The sequence below is a fragment of the Hypanus sabinus genome, unplaced genomic scaffold (genome assembly GCF_030144855.1).
Source record: "Hypanus sabinus isolate sHypSab1 unplaced genomic scaffold, sHypSab1.hap1 scaffold_1402, whole genome shotgun sequence".
NCBI classification, from domain to species: domain Eukaryota; kingdom Metazoa; phylum Chordata; class Chondrichthyes; order Myliobatiformes; family Dasyatidae; genus Hypanus; species Hypanus sabinus.
In genome coordinates this window covers 28,051-41,516 of record NW_026779475.1, presented here as the reverse complement: position 1 = coordinate 41,516, position 13,466 = coordinate 28,051, and the positions used below count along the sequence as shown (strand labels likewise).

The 13,466-nt window shown below is 57.4% G+C and overlaps 1 protein-coding gene across 1 annotated transcript in view; it reads left to right on the top strand.

Annotated features, from left to right (window-relative positions):
• LOC132386940 (tumor necrosis factor receptor superfamily member 5-like) overlaps positions 1 to 10,206 on the top strand; it is a 26,695-nt gene extending 16,489 nt beyond the window's left edge. The window contains exons 2-8 of the mRNA XM_059959292.1: positions 2,547 to 2,634; positions 4,046 to 4,171; positions 6,858 to 7,016; positions 7,325 to 7,415; positions 8,279 to 8,442; positions 8,538 to 8,560; positions 9,921 to 10,206. Of these exons, the coding sequence (XP_059815275.1) occupies positions 2,547 to 2,634; positions 4,046 to 4,171; positions 6,858 to 7,016; positions 7,325 to 7,415; positions 8,279 to 8,442; positions 8,538 to 8,560; positions 9,921 to 10,013 (744 nt within the window). The 3' untranslated portion in view covers positions 10,014 to 10,206. The remainder of the gene's footprint in view (positions 1 to 2,546; positions 2,635 to 4,045; positions 4,172 to 6,857; positions 7,017 to 7,324; positions 7,416 to 8,278; positions 8,443 to 8,537; positions 8,561 to 9,920) is intronic.
• Positions 10,207 to 13,466: the final 3,260 nt, after the last annotated feature.

Here is a 13,466-nt window from a genome sequence, read left to right as displayed (position 1 = left end):
CCTGTGTCTGACTGTAAAGGACTTACATTTGTCTTGATCAATCCTTTTCTTTTCACATACCTATAAACGCTTTTACAGTCAGGTTTTATGTTCCCTGCCAGCTTTCTCTCATAATCTTTTTCCTTTTCTAATTAAGCCCTTTGTCCTCCTCTGCTGGACTCTGAACTGCTCCCAGTCCTCGGGTGTGCCGCTTTTTTTTTGCTAAATTTATATTTCTTCTTTCGACTTGATACTATCCCTAATTTCCCTTGTCGGCCCACGGGTGCACTACCTTCCCTGGTTTATTCTTTTGCCAAATTGGGAAGAACAATTGTTGTAGTTCATCCATGTGATCTTTAAATGCTTGCCATTGCATATCCTCCGTCAACCCTTTAAGTATCATTTCCCAGTCTATCTTGGCTAATTCACATCTCATACCTTCAAAGTTACCCTTCTTTAAGTTCAGAACCTTTGTTTCTGAATTAACTATGTCACTCTCCATCTTAATGAAGAATTCCACCATATTATGGTCACTCTTACCCAAGGGGCTTCGCATGACAAGATTGCTAACTAACCCTACCTCATTGCTCAATACCCAATCTAGGTTGGCCTGCTCTCTAGTTGGTTCCTCGACATGTTGGTTCAGAAAACCATCCCGCATACATTCCAAGAAATCCTCTTCCTCAGCACCCTTACCAATTTGGTTCACCCCAATCTATATGTAGATTGAAGTCACCCATTATAACTACTGTTCCTTTATTGCACACATTTCTAATTTCCTGTTTAATGCCATCCCAACCTCACTACTGCTGTTAGATGGCCTGTACACAACTCCCACCAGCGTTTTCTGCCCCTGAGTGTTATGCAGCTCTACCCACATCGATTCCACATCCTTCAGGCTAATGTCCTTCCTTTCTGTTGCGTTAATCTCCTCTCTAGCCAGCGATGCTACCCACCCCCTTTTCTTTCCTGTCTATCCCTCCTGAATATTGAATATCCCTGGATGTTGACCTCCCATCCTTGGTCACCCTGGAGCCATGTCTCTGTGATCCCAACTATATCATATTCATTAATAACTATCTGCACATTCAATTCATCCACCTTTGTTATGAATGCTCCTGGCATTGACACACAAAGCCTTCAGGTTTGTTTTTACAACTTATACAATTATGTTGAAAAGTGGCTCTTTTTGATTTTTGCCCTGGATTTGCCTGCTTGCCAGGTTTTACTTTTCACCTGACTACTTTTTGCTTCTACCCTCATTTTTACACCCCTCTGTCTCTCTGCACTTGTTCCCTTCCCCCTGCCACAATAGTTTAAATCCTCCTGAACAGCAGTAGCAAACACTCCCTCTAGGACATTGGTTCCAGTCCAGCCCAGGTGGCAGACCTGTCCTGTTTATACCGGTCCCACCTCCCCCAGAACTGGTTCCAATGCCCCAGAAATTTGAATCCCTCCCCCTTGCACCATTTTTCAAGCCAGGTATTCACCTGAAATACCCTCCTGGGTTTTATTACCAATCTTACCCGGGTTTCAGCACCTAAGTCACAGAGAAAGGTTGAACAAGTTAGGTCTTTATTCTTTGGAGGGTAGAAGGGTTGAGGGGGGACTTGATAGAGGTATTTAAAATTATGAGGGGGTATAGATAGAGTTGACGTGGATAGGCTTTTTCCATTGAGAGTAGGGGAGATTCAAACAAGAGGACATGAGTTGAGAGTTAGGGGGCAAAAGTTTAGGGGTGACACGAGGGGGAATTTCTTTACTCGGAGAGTGGTAGCTGTGTAGCTTCCAGTAGAAGTGGTAGAGGCTGGTTCGGTATTGTCATTTACAGTAAAATTGGACAGGTATATGGACAGGAAAGGAGTGGAGGGTTATGGGCTGAGTGCGGGTCGGTGGGACTAGGTGAGAGTAAGCGTTCGGCACGGACTAGAAGGGCCGAATGGCCTGTTTCCGTGCTATGATTGTTACACGGTCCGCTGCGTCCGGCGCTCCTGGTAGATCGGTGAGACCCGGACGTCGGTCGGGAGACCGATTCGCCAGGACAAGCATGGTCTCCCGGCAGCCGCCCATTTAATCCCACACCTCCCTTCCCGACACGTCCACCCGCGGCCTCCTCCGCGTCCGGACCAGCCTTGGAGGAGCCACACCTCGGGCATCGGGCTCTCAAACCTCCCGTAAAGCCCCCCTCCCCCCTCCACCAATCCCCATCCCCGTTTCCCTCCCTATCCCCTCCGCTCTGTTCCTCTTCCATGTCCCTTTCACCGATCAACTTACAGGCTTCTTGCTCCAAACCTCCCTCTCCACGTCTCACCGGTCTCGCTATCTGCAGATCTGATGCCCCCCCCCCCCACCCCACAGGAGAGAATCTACAAGGCTGATGCCGGGCCCCGAGGGGCCGGGTTGGACAGGGGAGGGAGCACAGAAGATCGAGGGGAGTCCCTGACAGAGGTGTATCGAATTCGGAGGGCAAAACGCGATGGCTTTTTCCACCGGGGGCGGGTGGTGCAGCAAACGGTGCTGTCGTTGCCTCCGACTCTAAATCCCTCTCGCCCTCTCTGTCCCCTCAGTTGCTGCTAGTCCCGGTACGCGGGGGGGACTCTTGCTCCGAGCTGGAATACCAAGGGGAACATCGCTGCTGTAAAATGTGCCCGGCCGGTGAGTTAACTGCCCCCCCCCCCCCAGCCCCGAGCTGTTCCACTGCCCGCTCTTCCCTCCACCGAGGCAGCACCCAGGAACCTGTCTCCTCACCCCCATGGGGCAAGGGGAAGTGGGGGCGGGGATATTTCGTCCGCAGATCCTCGTTTGACGGGACCTCCCTCTTGATTTTGTGCTTCTGATGGAAAACAAGGCAGGAATCTCATCCCCGACTTTCCGGACCAGGGAGTGGAGGGATGGGTTAGTGAGTTTCCTGATGACTCAAAGGTTGGGGTGTCGTGGATCGTGTGGAGGGCTGTCAGGGGTTACAGCGGGACATCGATAGGATGTAAAACTGGGCTGAGAGGTGGCAGATGGAGTTTAACCCAGATAAGTGTGAGGTGGTTCATTTTGGTCGGTCAAATCTGACGGCAGAATATAGTATTAATGGTGAGACTCTGGGCAGTGCGGGGGATCAGAGGGATCTTGGGGTCCGAGTCCACAGGACGCTCAAAGCAGCTGTGCAGGTTGACTTTGTGGTTAAGAAGGCGTACGGTGTATTGGCCTTCGTCAATCGTGGGATTGAGTTTAGGAGCCGAGAGGTAATGTTGCAGCTATATCGGACCCTGGTCAGACCCCACTTGGAGTACTGTGCTCAGTTCCGGTCGCCTCACTACAGGAAGGACGTGGAAGCCATAGAAAGGGCGTAGAGGAGATTGACAAGGATGTTGCCTGGATTGGGGAGCATGCCTTATGAGAACAGGTTGAGTGAACTCGGCCTTTTCTCCTCGGAGTGACGGAGGATGAGAGGTGACCTGACAGAGGTGTACAAGATGATGAGAGGCATTGATGGTGTGGATAGTCAGAGGCTTTTCCCCGGGGCTGAAATGGTCGCCACAAGAGGACACGGGTTTGAGGTGCTGGGGAGTAGGTACAGAGGAGATGTCAGGGGTGAGTTTTTCACTCAGAGAGTGGTGAGTGTGTGGAACGGGCTGTCGGCAACGGTGGTGGAGGCGGAAACGAGAGGGTCTGTTAAGAGACTTTTGGATGGGTTCGTGGAGCTGAGAGAAATAGAGGGTCATTTCCCAGGTAGGGACATGTTCGACAGGGCTTTCTGGGTAGAAGGGGAGTGATTTGTGCTGGAGGTTTTCAACGTTAGTCAGGGTAGGGACAAGCTAGGGGGCTGCTGGACAACGGAGGTCAAGAGGCGGTTCTCTCCAAAGCAGACAAGAAGGCAGAGTACTGATCGACCACCCCACCCCTCCCCAACTTCCCTGTTCCGGCCTCTCTGCCCCGGCTCCCTCTCCAGTCCCGGGGAAGGGGCTGCCTGACCGCCCGAGATCTTGCACCGCTTCCGGCCGCTTCGCCTGCGGGTTACCCCCCCCCCCCCCCACCCCACCCAAACCCCGGTCACCCTCTGCTGCCCCCTCAGGGAGCTACGTGGCCCAGGACTGCACGCTGACCAGGGACACACAGTGCCGGCCGTGCGGGGATGGGGAGTACATCGAAACGGCCAACGGCCAGCTGAAATGCTTCCGGTGCAAGTTCTGCGACCCAGGTGAGTGTCAGGTGGAGGGGGGAGGCCGAGGCAGGTACATTAACGACACTCGGACAGGGACACGGATAGGAAAGGTTTAGAGGGATACGGGTGGTCCGTCTGTGGAAGGAGCTGCCGGAGGAAGTGGTCGAGGCAGGGACATTAACGACACTCGGACAGGGAGACGGATAGGAAAGGTTTAGAGGGATACGGGTGGTCCGTCTGTGGAAGGAGCTGCCGGAGGAAGTGGTCGAGGCAGGTACATTAACGACACTCGGACAGGGACACGGATAGGAAAGGTTTAGAGGGATACGGGTGGTCCGTCTGTGGAAGGAGCTGCCGGAGGAAGTGGTCGAGGCAGGTACATTAACGACACTCGGACAGGGACACGGATAGGAAAGGTTTAGAGGGATACGGGGTGGTCCGTCTGTGGAAGGAGCTGCCGGAGGAAGTGGTCGAGGCAGGTACATTAACGACACTCGGACAGGGACACGGATAGGAAAGGTTTAGAGGGATACGGGTGGTCCGTCTGTGGAAGGAGCTGCCGGAGGAAGTGGTCGAGGCAGGTACATTAACGACACTCGGACAGGGACACGGATAGGAAAGGTTTAGAGGGATACGGGTGGTCCGTCTGTGGAAGGAGCTGCCGGAGGAAGTGGTCGAGGCAGGTACATTAACGACACTCGGACAGGGACACTGATAGGAAAGGTTTAGAGGGATACGGGTGGTCCGTCTGTGGAAGGAGCTGCCGGAGGAAGTGGTCGAGGCGGGTACATTAACGACACTCGGACAGGGACACGGATAGGAAAGGTTTAGAGGGATACGGGTGGTCCGTCTGTGGAAGGAGCTGCCGGAGGAAGTGGTCGAGGCGGGTACATTAACGACACTCGGACAGGGACACGGATAGTGAAGGTTTAGAGGGATACGGGTGGTCCGTCTGTGGAAGGAGCTGCCGGAGGAAGTGGTCGAGGCAGGTACATTAACGACACTCGGACAGGGACACGGATAGGAAAGGTTTAGAGGGATACGGGTGGTCTGTCTGTGGAAGGAGCTGCCGGAGGAAGTGGTCGAGGCAGGTACATTAACGACACTCGGACAGGGACACGAATGGGAAAGGTTTAGAGGGATACGGGTGGTCCGTCTGTGGAAGGAGCTGCCGGAGGAAGTGGTCGAGGCGGGTACATTAACGACACTCGGACAGGGACACGGATAGTGAAGGTTTAGAGGGATACGGGTGGTCCGTCTGTGGAAGGAGCTGCCGGAGGAAGTGGTCGAGGCAGGTACATTAACGACACTCGGACAGGGACACGGATAGGAAAGGGTTAGAGGGATACGGGTGGTCCGTCTGTGGAAGGAGCTGCCGGAGGAAGTGGTCGAGGCAGGTACATTAACGACACTCGGACAGGGACACGGATAGGAAAGGTTTAGAGGGATACGGGTGGTCCGTCTGTGGAAGGAGCTGCCGGAGGAAGTGGTCGAGGCAGGTACATTAACGACACTCGGACAGGGACACGGATAGGAAAGGTTTAGAGGGATACGGGTGGTCCGTCTGTGGAAGGAGCTGCCGGAGGAAGTGGTCGAGGCAGGTACATTAACGACACTCGGACAGTGACACGGATAGGAAAGGTTTAGAGGGATACGGGTGGTCCGTCTGTGGAAGGAGCTGCCGGAGGAAGTGGTCGTGGCAGGGACATTAACGACACTCGGACAGGGACACTGATAGGAAAGGTTTAGAGGGATACGGGTGGTCCGTCTGTGGAAGGAGCTGCCGGAGGAAGTGGTCGAGGCGGGTACATTAACGACACTCGGACAGGGACACGGATAGGAAAGGTTTAGAGGGATACGGGTGGTCCGTCTGTGGAAGGAGCTGCCGGAGGAAGTGGTCGTGGCAGGGACATTAACGACACTCGGACAGGGACACTGATAGGAAAGGTTTAGAGGGATACGGGTGGTCCGTCTGTGGAAGGAGCTGCCGGAGGAAGTGGTCGAGGCGGGTACATTAACGACACTCGGACAGGGACACGGATAGTGAAGGTTTAGAGGGATACGGGTGGTCCGTCTGTGGAAGGAGCTGCCGGAGGAAGTGGTCGAGGCAGGTACATTAACGACACTCGGACAGGGACACGGATAGGAAAGGTTTAGAGGGATACGGGTGGTCTGTCTGTGGAAGGAGCTGCCGGAGGAAGTGGTCGAGGCAGGTACATTAACGACACTCGGACAGGGACACGGATAGGAAAGGTTTAGAGGGATACGGGTGGTCCGTCTGTGGAAGGAGCTGCCGGAGGAAGTGGTCGAGGCAGGTACATTAACGACACTCGGACAGGGACACGGATAGGAAAGGTTTAGAGGGATACGGGTGGTCCGTCTGTGGAAGGAGCTGCCGGAGGAAGTGGTCGAGGCAGGTACATTAACGACACTCGGACAGGGACACGGATAGGAAAGGTTTAGAGGGATACGGGTGGTCCGTCTGTGGAAGGAGCTGCCGGAGGAAGTGGTCGAGGCGGGTACATTAACGACACTCGGACAGGGACACGGATAGGAAAGGTTTAGAGGGATATGGGTGGTCCGTCTGTGGAAGGAGCTGCCGGAGGAAGTGGTCGAGGCAGGTACATTAACGACACTCGGTCAGGGACACGGATAGGAAAGGTTTAGAGGGAGGGAGTGGTACCGCCGGCCCCTGATTCCGTCTCCCCCCGCGTTTCCGCAGTTGAAGGCCGGGTTGAGCTGAGCCCCTGCACCCGGCGGAGCCCCACCATCTGCGGGTGTGCCCCTGGGTTCGTCTGCGAGGAGCTGGTAAAGAATGGGACTTGTTCTTCGTGCCGGAGAGAGTCGTTGTGCCCGGCGGGGCAGGGAGTCTCCAGTCCTGGTACGGTACCCGCGCCACATCCACCTCTGTCGGTCGGGGGTGGGGGGGGAGACCGTCCTGTCCGGGGGACACCCCACCCGTCAACCGTTGCCCCCACGCTGACCGTCCCTCCAACGCGGTATCAACCAGTGCTCTCAGTGCATCGCAGGGGGGCGGCCCTCGCTCGACCCTCACTGCGGGCACCCAGCGCCCCCTCCATCGGGCTCCCCGCCTCCCCCTTCCCCGAAGGCAGTCCGGCAACCTGGCGCCAGGGGGGGGGTTCGGCTCGTTTGGGGGCAGCTCACTCTCTCTCTGTCTGCGCCCGGCAGGTAACGAGACGGGGGAGGCTCCTTGCAAGCCCTGTTCCGAGGGGACTTTCTCCAGCTCTCCGTCGCGGAAACCCTGCAAACCCTGGACGAGGTGACTCGGGGTGGGAGCTGGGGGGTTTGGAGAGAAAAGAGGGACGGGAAGGGGGGCGATGGGGGAGAGGGAGCGAGTGGGGGCAGAGAGAGTAGGGGGAGGAGAGGAGAGGGAAGGTGGCAGAAGAGGTGAGAGAAGGAAGGGGAGGAGCAGGGGGAGTGAGAGGAGAGGGGCAGAGAGAGAGAAGGGCGAAAGGAGTAGGAGAGGGAGGAGAAGGGGAATGGGGGAGGGAGAGGGAGGAGGGGAGGGAGGGAGAGGAGAGGAGCAGAGGAGCGGGGAGAGAGAGAATTGCGAAAGTAGAAGAAGGGAATGGGGGAGTGAGAGGGAGGAGGACGGGGAGGGAGAGGGAGGAGGACGGGGAGGGAGAGGGAGGAGGACGGGGAGGGCGAGGAGAGGAGGACGGGGAGGGAGAGGGAGGAGGACGGGGAGGGAGAGGGAGGAGGATGGGGAGGGAGAGGGTGGAGGACGGGGAGGGAGAGGGAGGAGGACGGGGAGGGAGAGGGAGGAGGACGGGGAGGGAGAGGGAGGAGGATGGGGAGGGAGAGGGAGGAGGATGGGGAGGGAGAGGGAGGAGGACGGGGAGGGAGAGGGAGGAGGACGGGGAGGGAGAGGGAGGAGCAGAGGAGTGGGGAGAGAGAGGGCGAAAGTAGAAGGGGAATGGGGGAGTGAGAGGGAGGAGGGGGAGGGAGGGAGAGGAGGGGGAGGGAGGGAGAGGAGAGGAGCAGAGGAGCGGGGAGAGAGAAGGGCGAAAGGAGTAGGAGAGGGAGGAGAAGGGGAATGGGGGAGTGAGGGGTCAGAGGAGGGAGTGTGGCGAGGGGTGGAGCAGCTCGCTGACGGCCGACACCCTCTCTCCCCCGCCACAGGTGTGGAACCAAGGGCCTGCAGACCCTCCGGGACGGAACGGCAGTGTCGGACGCCGAGTGCGGCTCGGCTGGCCCGCAGAGAACCTGGGTCCTCGCCGTGGTGCTGGCCTGGGCCCTGGTCTTCTTCCTCCTCCTGATCATCGTGTGCCTGGTCTCCCGGAGGGGTGAGTGGCAAACCGGAGCTGGCCCTCCGGTCTCCGAGAGCGGGAGGGGTGGGGAACTGGGACTCGGACACTGACAGATCTCACTTCCCTTTCAGACACTTCGTCAACGAGGACCAAGGTGAGTTTTTGATGGGATCCACTCTGTGTCTGACCCCGGGAGTGTGTGATGGGACGGTGCGGAGGGAGATTCACTCTGTGTCTGACCCCGGGAGTGTGTGATGGGACGGTGTGGAGGGAGATTCACTCTGTGTCAGACCCCGGGAGTGTGTGATGGGACGGTGTGGAGGGAGATTCACTCTGTGTCTGACCCCGGGAGTGTGTGATGGGACGGTGTGGAGGGAGATTCACTCTGTGTCTGACCCCGGGAGTGTGTGATGGGACGGTGTGGAGGGAGATTCACTCTGTGTCTGACCCCGGGAGTGTGTGATGGGACGGAGCGGAGGGAGATTCACTCTGTGTCTGACCCCGGGAGTGTGTGATGGGACGGTGAGGAGGGAGATTCACTCTGTGTCTGACCCTGGGAGTGTGTGATGGGACGGTGAGGAGGGAGATTCACTCTGTGTCTGACCCCGGGAGTGTGTGATGGGACGGTGCGGAGGGAGATTCACTCTGTGTCTGACCCCGGGAGTGTGTGATGGGACGGAGTGGAGGGAGATTCACTCTGTGTCTGACCCCGGGAGTGTGTGATGGGACGGTGTGGAGGGAGATTCACTCTGTGTCTGACTCCGGGAGTGTGTGATGGGACGGTGTGGAGGGAGATTCACTCTGTGTCTGACCCCGGGAGAGTGTGATGGGACGGTGTGGAGGGAGATTCACTCTGTGTCTGACCCCGGGAGTGGGTGATGGGACGGTGGGGAGGGAGATTCACTCTGTGTCTGACTCCGGGAGTGTGTGATGGGACGGTGAGGAGGGAGATTCACTCTGTGTCTGACTCCGGGAGTGTGTGATGGGACGGTGGGGAGGGAGATTCACTCTGTGTCTGACTCCGGGAGTGTGTGATGGGACGGTGAGGAGGGAGATTCACTCTGTGTCTGACCCCGGGAGTGTGTGATGGGACGGTGTGGAGGGAGATTCACTCTGTGTCTGACCCTGGGAGTGTGTGATGGGACGGTGTGGAGGGAGATTCACTCTGTGTCTGATCCCGGGAGTGTGTGATGGGACGGTGTGGAGGGAGATTCACTCTGTGTCTGACCCCGGGAGTGTGTGATGGGACGGTGGGGAGGGAGATTCACTCTGTGTCTGACCCCGGGAGTGTGTGATGGGACGGTGTGGAGGGAGATTCACTCTGTGTCTGACCCCGGGAGTGTGTGATGGGACGGTGGGGAGGGAGATTCACTCTGTGTCTGACCCTGGGAGTGTGTGATGGGACGGTGGGGAGGGAGATTCACTCTGTGTCTGACCCCGGGAGTGTGTGATGGGACGGTGTGGAGGGAGATTCACTCTGAGTTAACCTGACTCTTTGCCTTCTCCCGTTTCAGAAACTCTATCTGTACCAGTGCTTTCAAAATTTCATTCCTGGACAGGATGAGGTTTCGGACAATTCCAGCAAACTTTTGAAGCAGATCGTCTGATTTCACCCCCCCCCCCCCACCCCACCGTGATTCAGTGTTGTGGTGTAAATATTCTTTGAAGTGTCCCTGTATTTATCGAGCTGACCCACCATCTCTATTAATCATGGCAGTTCAGTGATTTTCCACTCCTGAAAAATTTATTTTACTGTTCAGTATTCGTCCGGGATGAAATAAAATTGTTCTGACAGACTGATTTATGTATTCTTTCTGCCTTGTGAGTTTTTCCCTCCTTCCCTCTCTTTGGCTCCCCCTCCCTTCCCTTGTACCCGCTCCCCCCGCATCCTCATCACCCTTCCCTTACTACCCTACCCCTCCACCTCCGCTCGCCCTCTTCTCTCCCGTCACTCCCTCCCTTCCCTGTCTCAGTGGTCGAGGGACAAGTCTGTTGCTGTTTCCGAGACGGAGGCAGTTTATTTTTCCAACGGGGCGAGGGGACAGAGGGAATTGTGCGGAGAGTCGGTTGTGACAGAGGGAGGCAAGTTGAGACACACACAAAGACGTATATACACAGGCAGAGAGGTCCCCGCGCAACCTCCCAACATACAGACGCATAGTCTCCTCACGCCCACCTCCCCTCCGATAATCTAACCCCACAGTCACCCCCCCCCTCTCTCTCACACACACCCTTCCCCGGGGCACCCCCCCTCCCAGCTTCACTCGCTTTCTCACACTCATCTTTTCTCTCTCACACCCTCCATCCCTCTCTCTCTCCCACACTCCCCTCCATTCCATCCCTCTGCCCCACACCCTCCATCCCTCTCTCTCCCACAATCCCCTCCATCCCCCCTCTCTCTCACTCCCCTCCATCCCCCCTCACTCTCCCACACTCCCCTCCCCTCCATCCAATCCCTCTCTCTCTCACTCTCCCACACTACCCTCCATACCGTCCCTCACTCACTCTCCCACACTACCCTCCATTCCCCCTGACCCTCCCCTCCATCCCATCCCTCACTCACTCTCCCACACTCCCCTCAATCCCCTCCCCGTCTCTCACACACACACCCCGTCCCCCTCCCAGCCAGGCGAGCCGACTCGAGCGGAGATGACTCATTTGGACGCAGCCGCCCCTCTCCTCCTCCCGGACCGGCGGATGGGTGATGTGAACTCCGGAGTCTCGCAGCCCATCACCACTGCATCTGCCCCTGTTTGACGGAGGGGACAGAGAGTCACCATCGGCTGGAAACCGATCACCCCTCCCCGTCTCTGTCACCCCTCCCTCCCCCACACCCCTCCCCGTCTCCGTCACCCCCCTCTCTCCCCTACACCCCTCCCTCCCCCACACCTCTCCCCGTCTCTGTCACCCCCTCCTCTACACCCCTCCCCGTCAGTCACTCCCTCCCTCCCCAACACCCCACCCCCTCTCCGTCACCCCCTCCCTCCCCTACACCTCTGCCCGTCACCGTCACCCCCTCCCCTCCCCCACATCCCTCCCCGTCACTCCTCCCTCCCCTACACCCCTCCCCGTCTCCGTCACCCCTCCCCTCCCCCACACCCCACCCCTCTCCGTCACCCCTCCGTCCCCTACACCCCTCCCCGTCTCCGTCACCCCCTCCCTCCCCTACACCCCTCTCCATCTCCATCACCCCCTCCGTCCCCTACACCCCACCCCTCCCCGTCTCCGTCACCCCCTCCCTCCCCTACACCTCTCCCCGTCTCCATCACCCCCTCCGTCCCCTACACCCCACCCCTCTCCGTCACCCTCCCTCCCCTGCACCCCTCCCCGTCTCCGTCACCCCTCCCTCCCCTACACCTCTGCCCGTCACCGTCACCCCCTCCCCCACACCCCACCCCTCTCCGTCACCCCTCCCTCCCCCACACCCCTTCCCGTCTCCGTCACCCCCTCCCTCCCCTACACCCCTCCCCATCTCTGTCACCCCTCCCTCCCCCACACCCCTCCCCGTCACCCCCTCCCTCCCCTACACCCCTCCCCATCTCCGTCACCCCTCCCTCCCCCACACCCCTCCCCGTCTCCGTCACCCCTTCCCTCTCCTACACCCCTCCCCATCTCCGTCACCCCCTCCCTCCCCTACACCCCTCCCCATCTCCGTCACCCCTCCCTCCCCCACACCCCTCCCCGTCTCCGTCACCCCCCTCCCTCCCCTACACCCCTCCCCGTCTCCGTCACCCCCTCCCTCCCCACACACCTCCCCGTCTCCGTCACCCCCTCCCTCCCCTACACCCCTCCCCATCTCCGTCACCCCTCCCTCCCCCACACCCCTCCCCGTCTCCGTCACTCACTCCCTCCCCTACACACCTTCCCTCCACAACACCCCGCCCCCTCTCCCCGTCACCGTCACCCCCTCCCCTCTCCTACACCTTCCCCGTCTCCCTCCCCAGCTCCATGTCGGGATTCCAGACAAAGGGAGGGGCGCGGAGGAGGGTGACGATGACCGTTGGGGGGACTTTACGAGCGACCCACCTCTCTCCTCCTCCTCCTCGTCCCCGCTGTCGCTGGAGAGGTCGACGCGGATGCGCCGAGCTGGCCGTCTCCTCGGGGTGGGCTGCCCGGCGGCCGGGGCCTTCCTCTCTGCTGCGGGGAGAGGAGAGACCGTCACATGTCGGAGCGCAAGCAATAGTGATAAGCGTGGATGCTGAAAGGGCATTCGATTCGGTTAATTGCAATTTCTTTTACAGAGCTTTACGTAGATTTGGTTTCCAGGACACAATTATTAAAACTATACGGACACTATATGACAATCCTACTGCTTGGACCAAAATCAATGGACATTTATCAAACAGTTTTACCCTGGAAAGGGGCAGGAGACAGGGTTGTGCATGGTCACCGCTGCTCTTTGTGTTATATCTGGAACCGTTAGCTCCATACATCAGACAAAATGAAGGTATCAGGGCAATTAGTATTAAAGGGACAGAGCATAAATTGGCCCGTTATGTGGATGACATTTTGATCTACGTCGGGCGACCAACATACCCTTTACCTAAATTGATGCAATCCTTCGAACAATATGCTCAATTATCAGGATACAAGATCAACACAGATAAGACCCAATTACTTTCATATAACTATAGCCCACCAACAGAAATTGAAAGTCGATACCCCTGAGCGTGGCAAACAGAGTCTGTCAAATATTTGGGCATCATTGTGCCAAAAGCTTTGGCAAATTTATCAGAATGCAATTATCAGCCTATAGTAAGTTTGCAGATGATACTAAGGCAGGTGGTGTTGTGGATAATGAAGTAGGTTTTCAAAGCTTGCAGAGAGATTTAGGCCAGTTAGAAGAGTGGGCTGAACGATGGCAGATGGAGTTTAATGCTGGTAAGTGTGAGGTGTTACATTTTGGTAGGACTAATCAAAACAGGACATACATGGTAAATGTTCGGGCACTGAAGATTGCAGTAGAACAGAGTGATCTAGGAATAACGGTGCATAGTTCCCTGAAGGTGGAATCTCATGTGGACAGGGTGGTGAAGAAAGCTTTTGGTATGCTGGCCTTT